At 42.5% G+C, this 22,394-nt stretch overlaps 1 protein-coding gene across 2 annotated transcripts; it reads right to left on the bottom strand.

Moving 5' to 3' along the window:
• Positions 1-1,781: 1,781 nt before the first annotated feature.
• Positions 1,782-22,121, bottom strand: si:dkey-40m6.8. Of its 2 annotated transcripts, none has more exons than XM_038711282.1 (16): positions 21,885-22,121; positions 19,394-19,542; positions 18,872-19,019; positions 17,812-17,885; positions 17,499-17,617; positions 16,454-16,541; positions 15,307-15,455; positions 15,106-15,190; positions 14,594-14,715; positions 13,415-13,564; positions 7,104-13,302; positions 6,852-7,015; positions 6,141-6,274; positions 5,022-5,356; positions 4,848-4,932; positions 1,782-3,222 (listed from the first exon to the last, which is right to left on the bottom strand). In XM_038711282.1, the coding sequence occupies exons 1-16, from the start codon at positions 21,979-21,981 to the stop codon at positions 3,089-3,091; spliced, it is 8,232 nt and encodes a 2,743-aa protein (XP_038567210.1). In that variant the 5' UTR covers positions 21,982-22,121; the 3' UTR covers positions 1,782-3,088. The 2 variants fall into 2 exon arrangements, with proteins under 2 accessions (XP_038567210.1, XP_038567211.1); XM_038711283.1 differs by having other exon boundaries at positions 19,409-19,542.
• Positions 22,122-22,394: the final 273 nt, after the last annotated feature.

Here is a 22,394-nt window from a genome sequence, read left to right as displayed (position 1 = left end):
GAACTCCTCACCCCACTCACCACCTTAAGAAACCTCCGCTCCTCCACCTCTACCCACTGCCTGCACCAACCAAGGACTAAACTCTCCACCATGGGAGACAGGGCCTTCCAGGCAGTCGCCCCACGGCTCTGGAATGCCCTCCCAGAGCCCCTAAGGGCCCCACAAACTCTGGAGGTTTTTAAGAAGGGCCTAAAGACTTTTTATTTCAAAAGGCCTTTTAACAGTCATGGTTTTAAATTTTTTGTTACGGTGTTTTATTGCGATTGTTATTTTCTGGAACTGTTTTTAACCCCTTGTTGTTGTAGCACTTTGAGATTTCCCTGAAATGTAAAGTGCATTATAAATAAAATTTATTATTATTATTATTACTATTTTCTTCTTCTCTTCCCATTTTTCCTTCTTTTCTTGGTGATCTTCCCTACTCACCCTTTTTGTACTTTCTCCACTCTGATTCTTCTTTTCCTGCTCTGTTCTCTTAACAGCCTCAACATAAGAAATGTTTTCTTTTAATTTTATCTGTTGTACTTTAACTTCTTTTTTCATCACTTCGCATCCCCAAAATGCCACACTATGATTCCCTCCACAGTTACAACACTTTGGTCTTACTTCTTCCCCACACTTTCCATATTCATGATCACCACTACACCTAGCACACCTCCTCTTTCCTTTACATACATTAGCCATATGTCCAAATTCCTGGCAATTATAACATCTCATTGGCTTAGGTACATACTCTCTTATGCTGTATCTCATAAATCCATAATATACCTCTTTTGGTACCTCCTTTGTTTCAAACTCAACCAATACAGATTCTGTTTCTACTTTCTCCACTCCCCGTGTCATTCTTATTGCAATTTTAACTGACCTATTCTTCATTCTCAAGTTCTCCACCAACTCTTTCGTATTTACAGTAACTGGAATTCCATATATCATTCCCTTACTTCCGCCATTTATTTTCTCCCCCACTCTTACTACTTTTACTATTTTTATTTTTCCAACACAACTCATCTTCTTTGCTTTTTCCATCTGTACTTCATTATTACATCCTACCAGTAGATTTCCATCTCCCAAAATTCTTGCATACGTCACTTCTCCTACCTTTTCTCTTATTATTTTAGTTAACTTAAGTGGATCCATTTTTTTTACTCCTCATTCTCCCTCAAATCGTACCACTACATTAAGCAATCTTATTTTAGGTTCCTTCCCTTTATCTTCTTCACTTTCCGTCCCATTTGAACTAACACAACTTTTTTTCTTTCTTTTACAACTAGCTTCCTTCTTATCCCTATGCATTCTCCCTACTTCCTCCCAATCACTTTCCCTCCTCTCATCACTACCATTTCCCTCTGCCTCGCTGTAATCCATACCATCCACCTGTCTCCCTGCCATCCCTATCCAGATTATTGGTTTAATGAGCAACCAGAAGCTGTGAAATAGCACCGCTACCGGACCTATACAGGCCGTCGGCCGATGCTATCCCACACCACCTCTTAATCGACTCACCAACCAACAAACTCGCACTTCTCCACCCAGTGCACAATTCAGACAGACCACAGTACTCGTTTTTCCGGAATCCACTGTCGCGTGTCGCGTCACTGTCCCTCAGTGTTCGGCCGCCACTGCTGTATACGCTCCGAAACTCCTCGCCTCCGCCTCCTCTCTGCTACAGCGGTTAAACCCCGCACACTATTCTTGTACTGGAGATCCACGGACTTCTTGGTTATAAATATATCGTTTTACAATTACAAAACAACACGATTTATTGTCACGAGACAGTTCAATAAGAGGTTCACATTTTGAAGTTTTTATTTCCCCTTGTTTATACACAATCCCTTGAAAACCATTCTTTAAACAATACAGGTTTTAAACCAACATTTAAACAGACTAAACAAATGTACTAGTTGGACCTCGACTGCTTGATGGACTGCTAATAGTAGAAAATGGGGTAAATTAACAGATACACAAACAAATGGAGTTATTTACTGATGAAAGGCTTTGAATTTTTCATGCTAAGCTACATTAACGGTCATTAAACAAGGTAAAAGAATGACAAGACAACTAAAAAAGGCATTGGAAAATAATGACACATTACAGGACATAGTTCCATACATATTGGCATATATTAACAAGTAAAATTATACAAAATACGTTTTTTAGCAATTAAGACGTTTGGGAAAATATTTTGATTTATTTGTTATGAAGATCTTAGAGAAAGTATAACCTAGATGCATTCTGTCCCAAACAAATTATAGCTAAGTTCATATATGTTAATTGCAGAAAAGCAAATAAATAAATAGTAAAATAAATAAATAGTAAAATAAATAATCAAATAAATAAAATATTGCATGGAAACTGGCTTTACATAAATAAATAAAACTATATAATAAATATATAAATTGAAGAAAAATCTTTGTAGAACTAAAAGTATAAAGAAGCATAGCTTGTTTCATTTTTCGTGCAGTCTAAGAATACATCTAAAAGTAAACAGCTCTAAAATGATACTGTATACACTTGTATTATGTTATTTGTACAAATGCAAACGAGTATTCTCAAATACAGGAGTCAAGCGATTTCTGTTCCAAACTGCTGCCTACAAGAACAACTGACTGCAATGAAAAACCTCTTTAATAAAGAGAGGACTGGAATCCGAGAGTTTACATAGACAGATGAATGACTAAAGAAAGTGCATTCCCCACACACTCGGGGAATAATACAACATAATGAAGCAGAAAAAGAGAAGGTAAGCTGGTACACAGCAAGACTCCCACTGCATAGCTGTCAAATCTGTTTCAGATTTTACAAAGCTCCAGGCTCCTCTTCTCCTAGCATATGCTGCCTTTTCCAAAGACATTTGTAGCCAAAGGCCGTGAATAAACTCTGTAAATAGTGGCAGTCAGGAGCACAGCGACCCCTGTCATACAAAATCCTGTCGTGGGTAAAACCTGGAATTTGTCCAGCTTTTAGAACGGTCTCATTCTTTCAGTTGCCTATTCAATAAAAAAATAGCCTCTGGGTGAATGGCTGGTTGTTGGGGTTAATTTGCTGGCCAGTCCAAGAGGGTTCAGCTCTAAAGGTTCCCACAATGACATCACACCAAGTGAGGGTCGTTGGCAGGGCTGACAGTGAAGCGCGATGATGTCACCGGATTGGCCCCCACAGGCGACCTTGGTTTGATTGATAAATCATCTTTCCTTTTTGATTCTTTGCTCTTCGTGTTTTGCCCTGATGGAAACAAAAACAAAATCAAGCACAATGTGAAGTCCCTGTCACATGCGTCTTACGTACACAAGTTGAGTTGTGCTTCCCCAAACCATTTCATTTTACCTCCATTTTGTCATTAGGTCATGTTCATAATACCACAACACGTGCTTGATATTTGATAAGTACACTTTATCATCAGTAATGAGTTAAGGTCTTCCTGCTACAAGTCCAATCAAACAATTGTCTCGGTAAATATAAAATTAGAATCAAACCTAAGTGTACACTAAATACTGAAGTTCAGGTGTAGCACCTGACACTTCTGGTTCACCTGCAGAAAATCTGGGTGTCAGGATGGGGGCCTTTTCACAAGACTGTGCCTAGGGACCTGTTGTCTCAAATCCTTTCATGCCTGGGACACATGTGCCTTCAATACTACTGACATATACAGTCAGATAGTAGCACCAAACCAAATACAAGATAGGAAAAAAACTATATCTATTAATATAATCACCCAGAAGCAAAAATAACTCAAAGGGAACACAGCCTCTTCTTTCAACAGTTTGAAGTTTTAGCTCTGAAGGCTACAAAGATTATGAAATCATCTAATTTTGGAGTTTCTGCATTGCTGTGTGTGTGCACAGCCCAAACTTTCACTATTCTGTGAAATGAGGTGATCAGTGTATGAGATGGAGAGAGGAAGTCAAAGAGAGCAAATGAAAATGTGTTGGGAAACACAGCTTAGGCCTGCATTGTTGAGCGTAGGATTTATGTCCCCGCTCAGTTCCACATGTCACAGTGTCGAGGGGGATAATTATAGAAGATTAATTCTGCCTGCATATTTGCAGAGAAGATGGTTGAACTGAGGGTTTTCCATTTCAGTGGGTGAGGATGACTTAGAGGCTGTCAGATTTTATAATGTCATTCTCCAAGACTATGTTATAATGCATGTATAGAATTTCAGACTTATGCACATTATTTAAATTTTCTAGCAAGACTGAGAGTCATGCTCTGTGATGCCGCACTCAGGTACAGCAGTGCTTTGAGCTAAATGTTAATGTCGGTATGCTAACATGCTCACACTGACAATGCAAAAGTGCTCATGTTAAACAGGTATAAGATATAGTATGTTCGGCATCTTAGTTTAGTATGCTAACATGAGCCAGCTAGCACAAACACAACGTACAGCTGAGGATGATGGGAATGTCATTAGTTTTGCAGGTATTTGGTCATAAACCAAAGTATTAGACAAACCAACATTTTGACCTGATGGTGGCGCTAAATGAAAAGTCAGAAGATCACCAAAGTTAATACAATTCATACTGAGATAATCCATCCACAAATGTATGTACCAAAATGTCGTGGAAGAGACAGGAGATATTTCGTTAAAAAACACAAATGTTAACCACACGGTGGCGCTAGGAGAAAAGTCTGCAGATCACCAAAGTCAGTAGGATTTGTCCTCCGGGGACCATGAATGTACGTACAAAATGTGATGGCAATCTATCCAATAGCTGTTAAGATATTTCAGTCTGGACCAAAGGGATGGAACAACCAACTGACCAACATTGCCATTCCCAGAGCCATGACGCTCGTATGGCTAAAAAAGTCTGCGTTGCGTCATGAATGTGAGATGTTTATGATCTTACCACGCAAATCCAACTTGGTGCTCTTGACAGACACTGGGGCTGGACTAGTGGGCGCTGAAGAGCTCAGCTCATTGGTTGGAGTTTCCTGTTGTAATGAAACAGAACAGTCAGGCTTCCTTTTGTTATATCTAACACGATCTCTTAATTCTCAATTATTGGAAGTATGGGAAATACCTGATCAAAAAGATAGATTGTGACATCATCAAAAAAGGACACATTTCTTCCTCTGTCCTTCTCTCTGTCCATCGGTTCCTTAGGTGATTTCAGCAGACTCCTCAGCCCGACACGTTTGTCCACGTCTGTTTCTGTGACGACAATCACCCTCCGGGAGCTTTCGTCCTCCTGCTCATCCTCCTCCTCATCGTCAGGCTCGCTTCCTGAGGAAAGACCTCTCCGTCTTCCAATCCGATTTCCAATCGCGCCGTCGCCAAATCCTCCTTTACCAGTGGGGGTGAGCGGAAGAGTCAGAGCAAGAGGAGGGAGGGCGAGAGACAGGCGAGCTAGTTTTGCTGTGAAAATGAGAGCAGGGAAGAGATGTTATGAGGAATACCTGACAAGAGTCCCAGCTCTGGCCTGACTGGAAGTTGGCAACAGTTCCAACTCGTACAAACTGGATTAGTGAAGTAATTAGAACAAATCAAAGGATACAAAGTTAAATAAAATAAAATGTATATATTTGTTTACCTCTTTAGTCAGAACAATCTGTAAAAATATGAATGAAAGTTTGCTCACCCACTACAGGAGGATTTACATAGGACTGAATGGCATTCATTATTTATTTCCTCTGATTCGCCTTCACTTTCTCTTTAGATAAACTCTTTTGCAGTTGGAGTCTGTTTTGCAAAGTGTTTCCCACAATGCTGCCATCCATGATTGGGCTAAAACCTTAAATTAGCTTAACATTAGGTTGTGGTTAGGCATTGCAGAGTTAAGGTCTGGTTAAGGGTATGGAAATTGACGTGGAAACAAACTTTGACAAATTAAAATAGGAGTACTATTACTACTATTAAAAGGTTAGAAACTACTGATATGTACTATACATGCTGTGGTTAATTAAAGTTGCCATATATGTCCACTTTTACTGAATTATCTCTGTCATCAGTAGTACAAAGGGGTGTTGGACTGGGGAGGGTGGGTTGGGGGCAGAGCATACAGGGCCCTCGTGTGAGGAGGGCCCACAAAGATACTAGTACAAAAAGCTGTGGATGCGGTGAGGGGCCCATAGAGAATGCTTATGTACAGGGCCCGGATCTTTGTGTGACACCCCTGATAATACGTGGAACATGAAGGTACCTTTCATTGCCAGGTTTGCAGTAGGCTGAGGGGTTATGACCTCAGGTTGTTCAATCACAGTGAGTGGCTCAGCTTTAGTTTCATCATACTCTGTGTGCAGCTGAATGCTGGGGGAACTTTCCTGCTCCTCTTGGCTAAAACAACAACAGAAGAAACGTGAATATTAAAGGGTCAGTTCACATATTTTGTCACTTAACCCTTGTGGTATCTAGTCATACAGATAGTTTTGGTTTTATTTCTCCAGGCTTTGTAATATTCATCTCTGTGATTTCTGCTGCAACCCCCAATATGATGGAATGTATATGATGGAACGTACTATGTGTATATGTTTCTGCTAGCAGTTTTCATTGGAATTACTTTCTACATAAGATATAGTCTTGTTGCTGCAGATTATCCACTAACAGGGACACTGTTTCTGAAAAGAGGTTCTGATTTTGAATTTAATTGTCTGAGCACTGCAAGTGAAACTCCACTCACCTCCACTATATTGGGGTGAAGGCAAACAATTATCTCAGACAATGGGCAAATAAAACCAAAATGATCTGTATGGCTGAACATTGCTGAGCCCCTGTAGTCACTAATGAGGATATTTTGTGAATAAAAGAAATAAAATCATCTTCCAAGACTTTGAGGCCCTGAAGATACCACTAGAGGTAAGTAAGATGGGGTTTTTTTAAGATTCAGGATCAGATTTTCAGAAGTTCTTCATACCTTTCATCCTCTTTTTGCTCTTTCACAGTGGCCAGCTCACTGCTGTTCTCTGTGATTTGTTCGCTCCAGGGCCGGAGCATAACAGTGTCTTTAATAGTCGATCCCCAAAGCACATTTGTTTTCACATTTTCGCTGAGGGAGAACTGCAGCCTTTCTTCACATACCTGAAGCAACAAAACAAAGCAATAAATAGAGGCGAATAAACTCGGAGAGGTAACATAAAAAGCACTCTTAAAAAGAAAGCATGCTCACCTGCATCATCAGGCCATTCTTTGTTGTCATCTTCGAGAGCGATCCCTGGTCTTTGACATCAGATGTTTGGCCTGGGGATCTCTGCCCATCACTCCTCTCCTCTCGAGGTGACAGTTTGTCCTGGCAATCCAGGATCAGATGTGGTGGAGACTCTGCCAGCTTATCAGAGTTATCAAAGATCCCATCCTCCTTCAAATCCATCCTGCTCTCTGGAGTAGAGGAGCCACACATTTTGTGACCTGTGTTGCTTGTGCTGCTGCTTTTCTGATCAGGTGTTTTCTTCAAAGACTCCAGGAGCTCCAGGTTCCCCAGAAAAAGGTCGCCCAAAGAGTCCTCCTCATCCCCAGATATGCAGCACAGTTGTTCCAGTTTTTCAAAATCCTCCAGGGGCTCCTCATCCAAATCTTTCCACTCAGAAATCAGTAACTCTGGGAGATTGTTTAGGGGAACTTGGGGTGAAGATGGCATGGCAGATGATGTTTTTTGGAACAGATTATTATGTTCATCCTGATTTTCTATGTTGGGTGTAAGGTTGCTCTCATCAGCTAGTGTTATATGCACAGAGGGGATGTTCAGATTGGCTGAGATCCCGATACTCTGAGTTGTAGCAGGAGGCTCTGAGACGTCTGTGTTGTGTGTTGGGGAAATATACGTCTCTGTCTCAGTGCTAGCAATAAAGTCTTCTAGATTTATGTGACTAATAAAATCCTCTGTCTCTTCAACAGATGGCGGTGGACTAGGAAAGGAGTCATCTAAACTTTCCAGTTTTTCATCTTGCACATCAAGGTCTATGCTTGGTGGAGGACTAGGAAAATCGACTGAGCTGAAATTGTCTACCTGTGGAAATGACTGCTCTACCTCCCCCTGCACATCAAGGTCACTAGGAGAAGAGATGGGATTGGGTGGAAGGGGCAAGTCTCTGTAATCCACATCTGTGTTCATAACGCTTACTCTCTCTTTTATGTATTGCCTAGCAAGCTGTGGGCTCATTTCATCCTCTGAATCTAAGCCTGATTCAACATTTTCAATGTCTGAAGAGTTCACATGAGGAGCTTCGATGATGCAAACAGATATATTTGAGCTTTTATCCTCTGAAGTGTGATTGAAGTCGTTCTCTAAATCAGAGAATGTTTCGTTGCCAACATGCTCAGCCGATGTCTGTCCCTCTTTTTGAATGTTGCAGAGGTGATTCTGAGGCCATCTGTTAAAATTTTGATTTTCCTCTGTCTCTGTGGAATCTACCAAACTTTCCCTGTCCCTGACTGTATCAGTGCATGGTGAAATCTGCCTCTCTCCTTGCTCCAAGGTCTCCTGTTGTGGGATTTCTATATTTTCTACTTCAATATCTGAGATATCTTTTTTCAGGTCTTTGTGAAAACTGCCAATTTGTGCTAGGTTCTCAATATTTTCCTCCTGTTGTATGTCTTCCCCTTGGACACTCTGCTGGTCATCACCATCTTTAGAGTCCCATTTTTCCTTCATAGCAAGATTATGAGCAAGTCCTTGTGTTTCATTGTTCCACGTTTCTTCACAGCCCTCCAAGACAGCAGGGTGAGGTTCACTTCCCGCAAGTTCATCATTTTCATCAGTCTCCCAAAACTCCTGACCAACAACAAGCCTCTCCCCGACCTCCCAGGCCTTGTTTCTAAATCCGGAGAAAAATTCTGATCTAAGTTCAATGTCTTGGCACCTCCTCTCTGGAGAGGCCCACTGGTCATTTTCATCAGGCCACAAGCGTAAGTCCTTTGACTGTGAAAAACGGTGGCAGTCAAACTCTCCCTTAACAACACCAGATCCTGTACGTTCTTCATCTTCCTCTAGGGCGCTCCATAACTCTTTAGTTTTCACATCCAGTCCCTCGCAGGAGTCTTTATCCACATTTTTAGCAGAGTCCATCTGACTCGCTGCACCTCTCAGGGGGGACTTTTCCTTTATGGCGTTACTCAGCTCTGCGGCAGCCAGCTGTTTCTCCGTCTCTGTTGTGACCTTCTTGTCCTCGCTGCTGTCTGAGCACTGGAGGTTTCTCAGGCCCAGCTCATTGTGGTCTAGACCAGGCCTCTCTTCACATCTCTCTTCAACGCCCTCCTTTACCCAAGAAGGACGTGTTACAGATTCAACGGTGTCATTTCCACATTTGATGGAGTTCAGTGCAGAGAGATCCATCTCTGTAACACTTGTGTAATCATTGTTGCTGGGCCTTAACACGCAATCTTTTGACTGGTTACCAGATATAGACTCGATCAAAATATTTGTCTCAGCAAGGCTCTTGGAATGTAAATTTAAATAATTTTCTGCAGCGTCCTGGTATTTGAAATCTGTTATCTGAGCGATGATGCCATCTGTGAAGTGGTTGTCTATCGGATATCCACTGCTGTGTGGGAGCCCTTTCAGTGGTTCATCATCTAATTTTGAGAACAACTTATCAATTAAGTCAACACAGTCCTTGGCCTGAGGATCATCATTCAGCAGTGTTGATTTTTTGCTCTCGTTTTGGAAAATGCCAGAATCGTCTCTCTGCGATGACTCAAGCCCTTTGTTTAGCATATCTTTGTCATCACCTAAATGAGAGATGGTATTTTCCAGAGTATTTTGATATTGCGTACTTGTTTCCTCACACATCTCAATGTTTGGCTTTCCACCAGTTTCACATTTGTTATCTGACATCTGTATAGTATTTCTTAAAGGGCTCTTTTCTCCTATATCTCCCTCCTCCTCAGTTTTTTCCTCTATCCCTGTCAGTGTCCCCCGATCCCCACCTCGACCACTGCTTGGCCTGGAAGCAATAAGTCCATCGCTGCTCCTCCTGTTCATTCCGTCCCCCTCCCAGTCACTGTCTGAGAAATAGGCAGAGTCTCTATGTGGTGTTTCATTTCCCAGAGCTCGCCATCCGCCATTTCCCACTCCTCCTCCACCGATTATCCATGAGTCACTAGGTGTGAGGCAGTCGGCTGAGCTGGAAGTCATAGGTGACAGGGCCGAGTCAGTGGGGGTGACGAGTGAGACGTCAGAGGATGGGTCCCAGTCAGGAGTGGTTGGAGACACAGCAGGGGTGGGTGCCTTTTGTTCAATGTGACAGTGTTTTTCTTGACCAGTGTCATTCTGATGAAGTAAATTTTCCTTTTCATCATTATTTTGAGAACCCAAACTTTTAGATCTCTCCAAATCATCATCTGCAGTGTTGTTTCCAGAGTCCACTGCAGAAACATTATCAGTGTGGTACTTTTCTTTTTCAGAATCACATGATGTGGTATTGGTCTTTCCATGTGTTTGATCTCCGCTCTCAGGGATGCTGGCATGTTTGTCTTCTTTCACTGTCTCACCATTCCCCATAACAGCAGCCTTTTGACTATCTGTTTCATTTGTAATTTGTGATTTGTTCTCACACAGTAGCACAGTGTTGCTTTCTTTAACACCCTCAGAAGGAGAGTGCTCTACGAGACCTTTTTGCTCTCCTCTGGCAGGTAAGGCAGGACCATCTGAACACTCCTCCTCTTCTTTCTGACATGCAAGTGTTTGGTTGTGCAGAAGACCATTTTTGGGCATAATTTCTGAAAACACAAACTCACCAGATTGGCAGTGGTCAGCATTGCTTCTTTGGCTGTCCAGTTTAAGAGGTTGTTTATTTGATCCTATATGAAGGATTGGGATCTCAGGTCTCATCGAAACCTTTATCTCACTCTTTTTAGCACGCTTGGTTACTTGGGCATAGATGGCCTCAGTTTGCGTATCATCTTTGCCTTTTGCTTGTATGGAGCTCTCTGACTGAAATCTGATGGTCTGAGTGGAGTTTGGGTCAATGCATATGGACTCGTATTCAGGAGAGAGGGGTGTAGGGGAGCAAGATGGGTCTTTTTCCTTTCGGTTTGCCGCAGCATTTTGTCTAGATATGATTTCAGTCAGGAAGGTCTCTGCTGATTGGATCTCCTTCAGGAACTCCTCCCTGGTCATTTCTGTTCTCCGAGGCTCCTTCGCATTCTGGTTCAGTTCAGACTCCTTCTTCCCAATGGTAATCTCTGAGAGGAGAGAGCGGGATCTACGTATACCCTTTGAATAGGCTTCCTCAGCCTCGGTGTACGAGGGGAGACCTGGAGCGCAGACATAGGGCCTCAATCTGGATCCTGCAGGATAGAGGTATTTTACTGGATCACTTTCTAATCCTCCTTCCAGATCCATGTCCATCCTTCCTGTGTCGATCTCTGTGAGGAAAAGATCCCTCTGGAATGATTCTTTAGTGACTGCATTGTTCTCCTCAGCTCCTGTCCTATTGGTGCGTTTCTCTGGTCCCCATGAATGTCCTGCTGACCCCAGCTCTGTCATCAGCGACTGGGAGCGGCGCATCCCTCTGTTGGGCATCACAAAGTTCCCCCGTCTCTCTCCATCCCTTTTCTCCTCCTTCTCTTCCTCCCATGAAGCCTCTGACTTGGGCTCACAAGACTCTGTCACACTAGATAGCTCTGTCAGAAACAAATGCATGGGGGATTTCTTGGCAGTGGCCACTTGATCGGCCTGAAGTTTAGCATCTTCCTTCCAAATGCTAGGCAGGATGGTGTCGAGGCGTGACTGAGTCCTTTTCATTCCCCGGGAGAAGAGCTCCGCACAAGCTGGGTCTGCATCTTCAGATAGGCTGGAGTTAGTGACAGTAGGACCACCGCTGGGTCTCTCAGGGGACATGAAGGGAGAGTCATCCTCATCTGAGTAGGTGGGACTGGATGAAGACTGCCTGTCAAGCTGGGGGTTTGTGGTTTGAGGGCGGGGTAAATTGCGATAAATAGGGCGCAATGGGTTTTCTCGACGAACGGGAGAGTCAAAGTCTTTTGCACGAGAATGAGAAGTCTCCTTGGAGGTGTGCAGTGATGCTAAGTGCCTGGTACCACCCTCTCTGTCAGACAAGTCACAGGATAATGGGTCTCTATTGGATCTCTGCATCTGCGGGTTACTGTATCTTGAATAAGTGTCTGCTGTGTTGTAGCTAGGGCAGATTCTTTGAGGTTTGGAGTGTGGAGGGAGAGGTGGAGGACACATCTGAGCAGGCTGGGGGTAAATTGGATGGCTCGATGGAGGAAGGGAGGGGGAGAGGGACGGGGATGGGGGTAGAGTTTGTCTGGCCCGATGGAGCCCCAGGTGATCAAATGTAGAAGGTGGGCAGCTGCTCATGTGATGGGGGTCTGTTTCGATTTTTCCCGTGATGGTGTAGTGAGGAAGTCCTCTATATCCGAGCGGAGGGGCGGGGAGGGGGCGCGAGTGTAGGTGGTTGGCTGATGACATGGACATAGAGCGAGGCTTGGGAGGAAGGACTGGGGCTTGAGAACTCATGGATGATTTTTTATCTGCCTCACTGCTCTTTTTATTCTCCTCTTCATCATCATCCCCTAAATCAACTACTGAGAAGTCAGTCACTCTGCTGGAAGTGTCTCTGAATTCAGCCACACCTGTGTTGGGCACCTGGAGTTGAACCTCACTCGATCTGACGGTCTGGAGACCCTTTCCACACTTGTCAGAGGAACAATACGGGACTCGCTCTTTTCCCAGCAATCCACTGCGAATCTCCACCAGCTCCATGTCGCCACGGCAAATCGAGTTGGCACGGAAAGAGGACTTCCCTTTAAGAGTTGGCGACTTGTCCTGAGGAGTGTGCTCCTCTAATCTGATATAGTACTCACTGGCGAGGGAGGGGCTGCGGGCGCTTATGACTGGGACCACAGTGGGAGTGTCCAAAGACTGTCTGTGGTTATTGTTGACAGTCGGGATTGGCTGAGGAGGAGGAAGAGGTTTGTAGCCTCGTCTGGCATGAGCCTTCTCCCAGAAATACTCAAAATTCAAGCCTTTGCTAGTTTCAGTGACTGTCAAGATGTCATCCAGTTCAGACGAAGACGGGGTTATACAGCTCCCCACGGGGTCCAGCAGGGGGTAGGAGTTATCTCTGTTTTCCCTGCCATACTCTCTCTCCCTTTGCCGCTCGTTAGCTGCAGTCTGGAAGGCAGGTGGACGGAGTAAGTCCCAGCGTCTTTCAAACGACTCCTCGCTCTCACCTCTCCGTCCTCTGCCCTCCTCATATTCCTCATCCTCTTCATCTTCTTCCCCGACGCTCCCCCTTGCCATTCCTTGCTCAGCTGCCAGGAGGGAGGAAAGGAGGAGAAATACCTCCGCTACAGAAGGGCGTTGGGATGGGGGTAGCCAGCAGGACTGCATGATCTCATACCTGTAGACAGGAGAGTGAAACATAGGAGGTAAGTTTGGATAGACACAATTACTTTCCATGAATATAATCGTAATTATTAATAAAAAAAAGTAGTTAGTGGATGAGTACTGACCAGTAGTCTGCATGGGAGAGTTTGAGTCTGGGCTGGGCCAGGGTGATCTGTCTCTCCCTAATGACAAAGGTCAGCACCTCCTCGTCGCTCAGGTGTCTGTGGGGCTGAGAGCCAAACTCAAACAGCTCCCATATAGCCACCCCCAAGGACCTGCGGGAGAAAATAATGTAGAGATGGTGAGAGACTAATCTTCACAGACCTCTTAAGTTTTTGTTACATAATGCTTTTACAGCAATACCTTGTTTTATACAGAGCTCTGACATCTAAGGATACAAGACTAAGAGGCATAAAAAACAGGTGAAAATATATTCTGTTCGTAATATTATTAGAGTTGTGCTATTATATTATCAGAGGAAATTAGAATGTTTTGGACGTAATACAAGTATAGAAGAAGAAGTAATACAATAATAAACATCTTTCTTAAATCTTCAGGCATTTCGTATGTGAGAGCAAAGAGTAATCTTGCCCTACTTGTGTGTTTTGTTCCCAGAATGTTGTCTTGTTGGTTCATTCAACAATACACATTAAAGTCATGTTTGTAATATCGTAGCCTGAGGGTTGAGTCCAGCTTGGGCTCTTGTTCTTTCATCATTCCCTTTGATATTACTGGGCCTGGCAATAGGACTGCTGACAAAGTGATGGACTCCCACACTCTGCTTCAGCAAAACTGAGGTCACACTGATATTTAAAGGTAGGTAAGTTGTGGTATGATGTTTTGGAGAAACATTTCAAAACACCTAACTTTGTAACTTGGCTTAACTAATGGCAGAAAACTAATGTTGCAATGGTGACTAGCATAAAAAAAAATATCCAACATACACTTACTTTATGATATACAACATACACTCACTTTATTAGGCACACCTATACACTAGTTCAACACCACTGCAAACTACAACCTCAATAATAAACATAGTTAAATTGATACCTCTCTGATATTTTCAACCAAAACATTATCGTCTTAGTAAGATTAGAATTTACTGCTTAGCTGTTGTATTGGATTGCATTATACTTTACAGGTGTAGCTAATAAAGTGGCTACCAAGTATATATTAAGACAGACACCAGATTAACAAGGATGATCATAGCATTACTCACATGAACTGGCTGTAACCAGCCTGTTGATGCTGATTATTCAGCAGCACTGAATATAAACAGCTGTGATAGCTTTAAAACATACCACACATTGCTGGTCTTGGTTTGGTCAGTAACAATAAGAGCTCCTCTGTACTCTTCCAGCAGCTCAGGAGCAATCCAGCGTAGCGGGATCCATAGCTTGTCTGGAGTTAGGTAATAGTCCTCCTTCACAAATACATGAAACAAAAATTATTTTTATACCGAAGATAAGTTCCATGGGAAGTGGTGATGGCACAGTGAATAAGACACATGCCTTTGGTATGAGAGACCCGGGTTCAATCCCCCACTGTGACACATCCACCATTTTGTCCCTGAGCAAGACACTTAACCCCTAGTTGGTCCAGAGGCGTGCAACCTTTTACACATATAGCAATTGTAAGTCGTTTTGGATAAAAGCATCAGCCAAATTAATATATGAAAATGTATAAAAGTTCCACTGTGTCATTATTCAATCAAAAGCATAATGACAAATCAAAGCCTTTGTTGTTCCTAAAATCAATACAATAGGATTAAAAAATCTGGTGTCCTCTATGAATAGATCATGAACTCACGTACCTTATAATGGTTGTGTGCAAGACCATAGTCACCTATCCTAACAGTGAGGTCGGAAGTCAGCAGGCAGTTTCTTAAAGCCAGATCACTGCAGAGAGCAGAACACACCCTCCGAAGATCAGCCACATTGAACAGAGATAACACTCTATGTGAGAGATAAAGTCTTGTTTAAAGACTATAGACAGAGGTGAAGTCATGGCTCACCTGTGGATGTAGTTGTTTTCATGGAGATGCAGGAGGCCGGAGGTGATCTCAAAAGCCATTCTCTGAAGAGTCAAGAGGTCCCGAGTGGGCAGGTCAGGAGTCATCCCATCTGCCTTGCGCTGGGCTCTCAGATACCTCTTTAGGTCACCCTGTTTGTTCATCACAACAACAATGCAAGCAGTGAGTTTGGCCATAAATGTGTGTGCCAAGTGTTTAAGCCCTTCTCCTAAAACAGAGATAAAACTTGCAGGCAACACTGTATAGGCAATGGCGATATTTGCGACTTCTGCAGTAAATATGTCCCCTTTTTAGGGGTTTTCAATCACAGAGCCTTAAAAGCAGCAGGGGAATTGGTAATGCGCTGGCAGCATTTGTATTCGTCATTTGTGTTTCAGAAAGGGCAAGGAAATAAAATAAAGACTATATAAAAGGATGAAAAATATCCATAAGGAAAGTACAATAGGAGTCTTTAATAAACTGGATAATAGCTGTCTATGAAGACTCCAGTGTTGTTTGGCTTCTCTCAATGTGCTGCTGTAATTGATCTGCTTGTGTCTTTGTTTGGCCTGAGAGTTCACTCATATGGTCTTCTTAATCAGTCAGTGACTGAGCCAGCTAAGGGAAGTAAAACTAACTGATCGTGCAGATGCACAACAAATTTCAGTGACCATGGAATATCTCTAATTCTAATAATTTATCATTTCTGCAGCAAATACTATGCAGAAGTACTCACATAAAATTACATTAAATCAATGAGTAAATTCAATACTGAAAATATCTTTTTAAAAAACATTTGATGGAACTATAGCACAATTAAAAAACTGCACAAAGGTAGAACATAATTGCTTTCAAGCTGATTAGCACTGGATTTGTCAGCAATAAAAGCGATATAGCACTTGGTATTTGTTATAATAGTTTTCAGAGCAAAGTGAGACGACCAGCACAGCTCCAAAGATGCAAAATCATATCCGCACAAAATTGCAGATGTCAAAAACACAAATCAAAACAGAAAAACTACAAAATGTTACATACAATGACACACTACAGTGCTTGCAATAATGACATAGCAACTTTTAAGTCAAAGGCCTTTATGTTATTTTATCCATTTCACTTTTGTCCCATATTCAAATGGCCACTTTATACTCACCAGTTGACAGAACTCCATAACCAGGAGGAAGGGGATGCTCTCACTGCACTGCCCCAAACACTGAAGGATGTTGGGATGTTTAAGGCTCCTGGAGGGAGAAAGAGAAACGATAGATAGATAGATAGATAGATAGATAGATAGATAGATAGATAGATAGATAGATAGATAGATAGATAGATAGATAGATAGATAGATAGATAGAAATAAAGTGTATTGGTGTTTGGATTGTTGTCGGGTAGGTGGGTTTGCATCAGACACAAACTGGGAAACAAGAGGTGATAAGACAACAGGACAAGGACAGGAGACGTAAACAGCATATGAATGTGTGTGAAAATGACTTATTGAGGGTCTATAGTGTGAGTGTGTGTGTGAGTGTTGTGTGCGTCTGTGCGTGTGTGTGTGGAGGGATGATGATGGTTGTTGTGAGTTATGCCCAGAGATAGGAATAGAGAAGCCATGACAGCCGTGTCCTTGGATGCATCCTGTGTGTGTGTGTGTTAAAGAGAGAAAAGGACAGCCAAAGTGCTACTCAGATTCTGAGTCAAACACATTAAATAGGTCGGTTCAGTTCTCATCTTCAAGAACAAGTTTTATTACCGTCTACCTGCAGTAACATTACCAATCAACGCTATTTTATTTTATGTGGTTGGTTGTCAAATTGGTCCAGATTGTAAACTGGTCTGATTCAAGCTGACATATTGTTGCTCCTTATATCAATGATTTAAGTAAGACTATCATTTTGTAAATAAGACATAACACATTTGAAATTCAGAAGCAATAAAAATGCACCCTTTTTCAGTTAGATAACAGCCGATACAGCCTTACTTGGTCTGGTATGACCAGTAGCTTATTGTGGCTAATATTAGGTAATGTTAGCAAGCATAGAACAGAGTTACATACTCTCTATGCTTGCTAACAAATACTGTCCCCTGCTTATGCTAAAGCTAATTTTAATATTATCACATAATTGTCACCTGCGGCCATAGCGGCCAGCATTGCATTAAGTCCCCAAAATGGCTTCCCGAGTTTCAGCAGTTTCCCCCACCTGTAAGGCTCAGACTCAGCCACGAACTTCCTCTGCTCCAGAGGACTGGCACTGATACGCAGCTCCTTCACCACGGCCTGAGAGGAGCTGCAGTCACACAACACTTCAGCTAAGATCACCTAGAAGAGATCAATGGATAGTAATATGGAAGGGTGCCCAGGAGAAGGAGACCAGCAGAAAAATCACTATTTTGAGTTAAGATTCTGGTATTAAATATAACAGAGCAGAGCATGCTTTAAGAAAGAAAATCTATTATGTGAGTCATATTTTACATGAAAACACAATATCCGAATGTGAGAGGCAATCATCTTACCTTTCCAAACCAGCCATTTCCTATCTCCTGAAGGTAGTTTAAAGTATGTCTTTTGAAGCACTGAGAAATGGAGTCTGTAAAAAAGAAGAGAAATAAAAAAAGATCAGGGTCACACTGGCGTCGGCATTTGATGTTCTTTTATGACATTATATCTCACAACAGAAGAAAAAAATAACTTGTAAAAACTGACAGGAAAAAAACGTATTTACACTGCTGTTCATGGGTACAGTTAAATACAAACAACCACTGCCATTACCAAAACATTAAAGATCCCCTCTAGACATGTATAGTTTTTCGACAAAAAGTTAAATAACCAACTTAGAAATTTAAAAATTATTTCTACTCTTTATCCTTTGTTGGAAAATCCAGAATGTATGAATCTGCAAATATTGTTCATTTCTAAAGTTTAACTACTGGACACACAAAGTCTCTTACTTCACTGAAAAGTCAATTTCAACGTAAATACACGGGATGTTTCATGTTTCCACATTACACTTGTTTGAGTTTGACTTTAAGTTGAGCACAGAAAAACTTTCATCAGATGAATGCGAAAACAGACATCTAGTATCAAACTCAGCACAGTGAAGCTCAAGTGAAGCAACAATAACAAAAACACATTTGAGTTGAGGGGGAATGACATAATAGCCTTCCTGAGGCACAAATTCATGTACGCCACCCTCAACTCCTAAGGAGTGCTGTTACCATCCCTATTTGTCCATGTTGGCCTACTCGTTCCACTGAAGCCAAGTAGGGAGTCTAACGCTATTGATTATACACTCAAGCTTGGGTAGGCAACAATGCTAGCAACAACCAGCTAGATTTTAAAGTTTCCAACTGAAAGAAATCCCAACCCTTCCCCTCAGGCCCTCCAAAGCCACTCCCCCAAAACACATTTAAATGCACAGCGAGTGCACGGGCAGAGTGCTCACAGCTAGGCAGGCATGTGGGACAGCCTGTTGTGCTTAAGGATGTAAACAAATATTACAAAACTGAAATAAATTGCCTTTACCAGCTTTAATCTGTGCCCAAATCAGAGTCATAGAACAGAAGAGTTGTTTACCTGCTCCATCCTGCAGGGCGGGGCAGTTGGGCCTGTCTCTGATTGGTAACGTGTAGACCTCGGGGAGGGAGGGACATGACGACAGGCTGTCCTCCTGGATGGGACTGGAGCCCCCAGAGCACTCCTCCCCATCTGCATTGTCAAACTCCTGGTTGAGGCACAACAGACACAGTAAAATCACAATACTGGTATAATTCAAAATAAATTGCACTCTTTCACTTAATAACATGATTGGATTTAGCAGCAACTATCAAGGGCAGACAATGAGAAAGCAGCCATTCTGAACTAATGACTGTCTGCCAGCTCAACAACAACACTGTCAGGTCAAAAGATGGAGGCTTAGTCAAGATTGGACTGAAAGATGATTATTGACCATTTCTACTTCATTAACTTGGAATTATTGACTCCCGTTGCCATTTCCATAAAGTATATTATAAGTAAAGCTTACATTAAAAGCATAACAGCATGCACAAAAGGTGTGAAAAAACAAAGAAAGCAGAGAGAGGTGAATAAATCTCTTACATGTTGAAGACTTACATTGAATCCCACTCCTCCTCTCTTACAGCACAGGCAGGTCAGGAGCAGCAGGACAAAAGAGACGAGCCCCGAGCAAGAGATGAGGATGACGACGTAGGGTGGAGGAGAGAGGGATGCAGCCCTGGTCTGAGAAACTGAGTGAAAGACAGAAAGAAAATACAAGGGAGGAAAGGATTTAATACAGAAATTCAGGGTATGTGTGCTTCAATAAGGGGGGACACTGTTAGGTTTGAGTCAGTGAGAAGGACAAGAGAGACTTCACTGAATCAGAAAAGTGTAAAATCTTGTTACACAGGTGTTTTGTTTAGAGGGAATCCATTGGAGCGTTTTCTTAGAAGCAGGTTTGGGACACAGTGGAGAACCCCAATGGACAGCTTGCATCAGGGATTTAGGGGGGAAAAAAGCAGGATAAGAAACTAATTTAAAGATAAAAAAAATGTTTGTCTGAATCAGTAAAAGAAAATAGAGACTGGAAAGTGGGATAATATACCATTCCAGTAAGGAAAAAAGCATGGGGAAAGGGGAAATCTCAGAAATGGCATTCCACTCAGGAAACACAGTTAAGAAGCAAGGGAGGGGTGGCTGGATTTGTCATTTAGGTAAAAAGGAGCGCTAATTGGGAAGGGTTGGAAACTGGAAAAATAATTACTCAAATTAGGAAGGTTTACTATTCAGGTGAGAGAGGGAGGGATCGGGACATTTGATATTTGTACCTCAACGTAGTCGATTGTGGGAAGTGAACCATCTGTAGAAAAGAAAAGGGGCAGGGCAGGGTGGTTAAATACCTTTCAGGTATTATCTATAGGTTTCATTTAAATGCTGTAGCCACAATACGATAAATATTACATCACTTGACAAGAGAGAGGAACAATGACACCTTGAAACAGTCAGAAGGTGTCCAACTCACGCCTAACATAGTGCAGGACTTATATATTATATAAGTATAAACATTAATATTTAAACCATATTTGGAAATGTATAACCTGTTTTCAAAGTCTGTGTAAAAGAATAACATTAGCAAGGTAGTTCGTGGGAATTTCACCATGTGTAAACCCATGTACTCTCCAAATAAAGCTTTAAGGCTGCATACACACATTTCAAAAAAAAAAAAAATGACATTACAATAACAAAATAAGCATGAGAAATGATAAAAATGCATTAGACAAAATAATGGTATTAACTCAGGGGGTTACATAGACATCGATATTGAAACCGTACCTTGGACTTAGCTTATGTTTTCTCAGTGCTCAATTTCATTCTGTGTCTCATGCAAATCCAAAAATACATTCATTCATAAGGCCATGCTATTGTAAACATTGCATAAATAAATAAAAGTAAATTTAATAATTTATCAACTTAATAAATATTGTAAAAAAGAGGGAAAAACATATACAAGATGTGAAGAGAAGTTAAGATACATATAGGCCTTGTTTCAATTACCACTTTTGGCACCTCTTGTTTTCTTGTCTTAATTTCTTGTTTACAAAAAGTTGACACAGGCAGACAGGATTCACTTGATGTGTTCAGCATATAAACCACCTTCATAGGCTATCAAAGTGTAGGCTGGTGAATGGTCCAGTCTGTTGCTAATAAAAGAGAACTGGTATACTAAATTCCAGTAAATCATAGATAATCAGTCATGCATGGCTTTTAGCCAATGAGGGAGAAATACAGGTAATGGTTGATCGTGATTGTTTATCACCTGCAAAACAGGGCTTAAATATAAAAACCAAACGACCCTTTTGGCAGTGTGGTCGCCTAAACATGCATGTCCTGATGCACAATTCCTGTGCAGTGCTATTCTTTCATCTTTCCCTAGACAGATGTCCAGACAGACACTGCATATAAATAGGAACCTAATACAAGGCCTTTTCCACCAGCCCCGGTGCCAGCAGCTCTTATCAAAACAATACACCACAATACAATGACTGCACACATTACACAAACACAACACTCTGCCAGATCTTGGGGGAAGAAGGCATATTCAGATTGAGGGAAAAAAAGATGCCAGCAGTGGTTAATAGGCTAAATAATCTCCAGTGCCCAGCGGAGGCTATTTATAGACTAAACATTTCGCACTGACCGACGATTTTAGCCTGCTATTCATACAGTATATGCTGTTTTTAAATGCCATCGATGTGAGGCCCGAGATCGAAGCAACCCCCCCCCCCCCCCCTTACATTTTCATCATTGCAAATATGGTACCCTACCCATCACCAAAATCAGCCCCGCTCCTGTTTTGATTAAGTCAGCCACGTAGCTTACTGCAATAGACTAATAATTCGCATCATGTCTCTGTCATACAGACTGATTATACCCCCCCCCCCCCCCCCCCCCCCCACCAAAATGCAGAGAGGCCTTTTCATAACTGACTATATCCCACTCTCCTCCTTTCTTCAGCATCACTGACAGGTTTTCAAACCCCCTCTTCCTCCACCTCCTTCTCCTCCTCCACCGCCACCTCAGCTCCGCTCACCTTCCCCTTCCCTCTGCGGGGCTCCGAGGGCTCTCTCCGGGCTGAAGTACGACATGATCCCCGCCAGCGCTACCACCACCCAGCAGTGTGGCCGCATCGTCTCGGCGTCCGGAGCAACAACACCATCCGAGCGACGCTGCCGACTGTCGGTGTCGGTGTCTTCTTCTCTCCCGTCCCGCCGCCACGGTCTGTACCGTCTCCGGGCTCACACTGTCTCTGTCTCTCCCCCCCCCCCCCCTCCGCTTTTCTCCTAATAATAAAGAGCGTCCCCTCGCCTTCCTTGTTGTGCTCTCCCCCCCTCCTTCTCCTCCCCCCTGCTCTAATCCGCAATTAAACACGGTGTGTGAGATGCTCTATTGTGCATCCTCAGCCCACCGCCCGCCGTACTTGACTGCTCTGCCTGCGTCTGCGTGGAGCACTGCTGAAAACAACCAGCCGCTATTTCTCCCGTTACATAAATAAATATAGCCTATGTCTCTCTCCCCCTTATCTCAAGGTGTTGGAGGCTGT

This window comes from Micropterus salmoides, unplaced genomic scaffold, assembly GCF_014851395.1.
Source record: "Micropterus salmoides isolate LMB-PRFRI ecotype aquatic unplaced genomic scaffold, ASM1485139v1 Ms_hic_scaffold_11, whole genome shotgun sequence".
In the NCBI taxonomy this organism is placed as follows: domain Eukaryota; kingdom Metazoa; phylum Chordata; class Actinopteri; order Centrarchiformes; family Centrarchidae; genus Micropterus; species Micropterus salmoides.
This window is presented reverse-complemented; position numbering and strand designations above follow the sequence as displayed.

Excerpts from the sequence above, each read along its gene's own strand:
- si:dkey-40m6.8 (XM_038711282.1), bottom strand. The coding sequence starts at position 21,981 with ATGCGGCCACACTGCTGGGTGGTGGTAGCGCTGGCGGGGATCATGTCG. Across the intron at positions 16,542-17,498 it reads GCTGAGTCTGAGCCTTACAG|GAGCCTTAAACATCCCAACA; the intron begins GTGGGGGAAACT and ends TTCTCCCTCCAG. Across the intron at positions 15,191-15,306 it reads GAAAACAACTACATCCACAG|TGATCTGGCTTTAAGAAACT; the intron begins GTGAGCCATGAC and ends TGCTCTCTGCAG.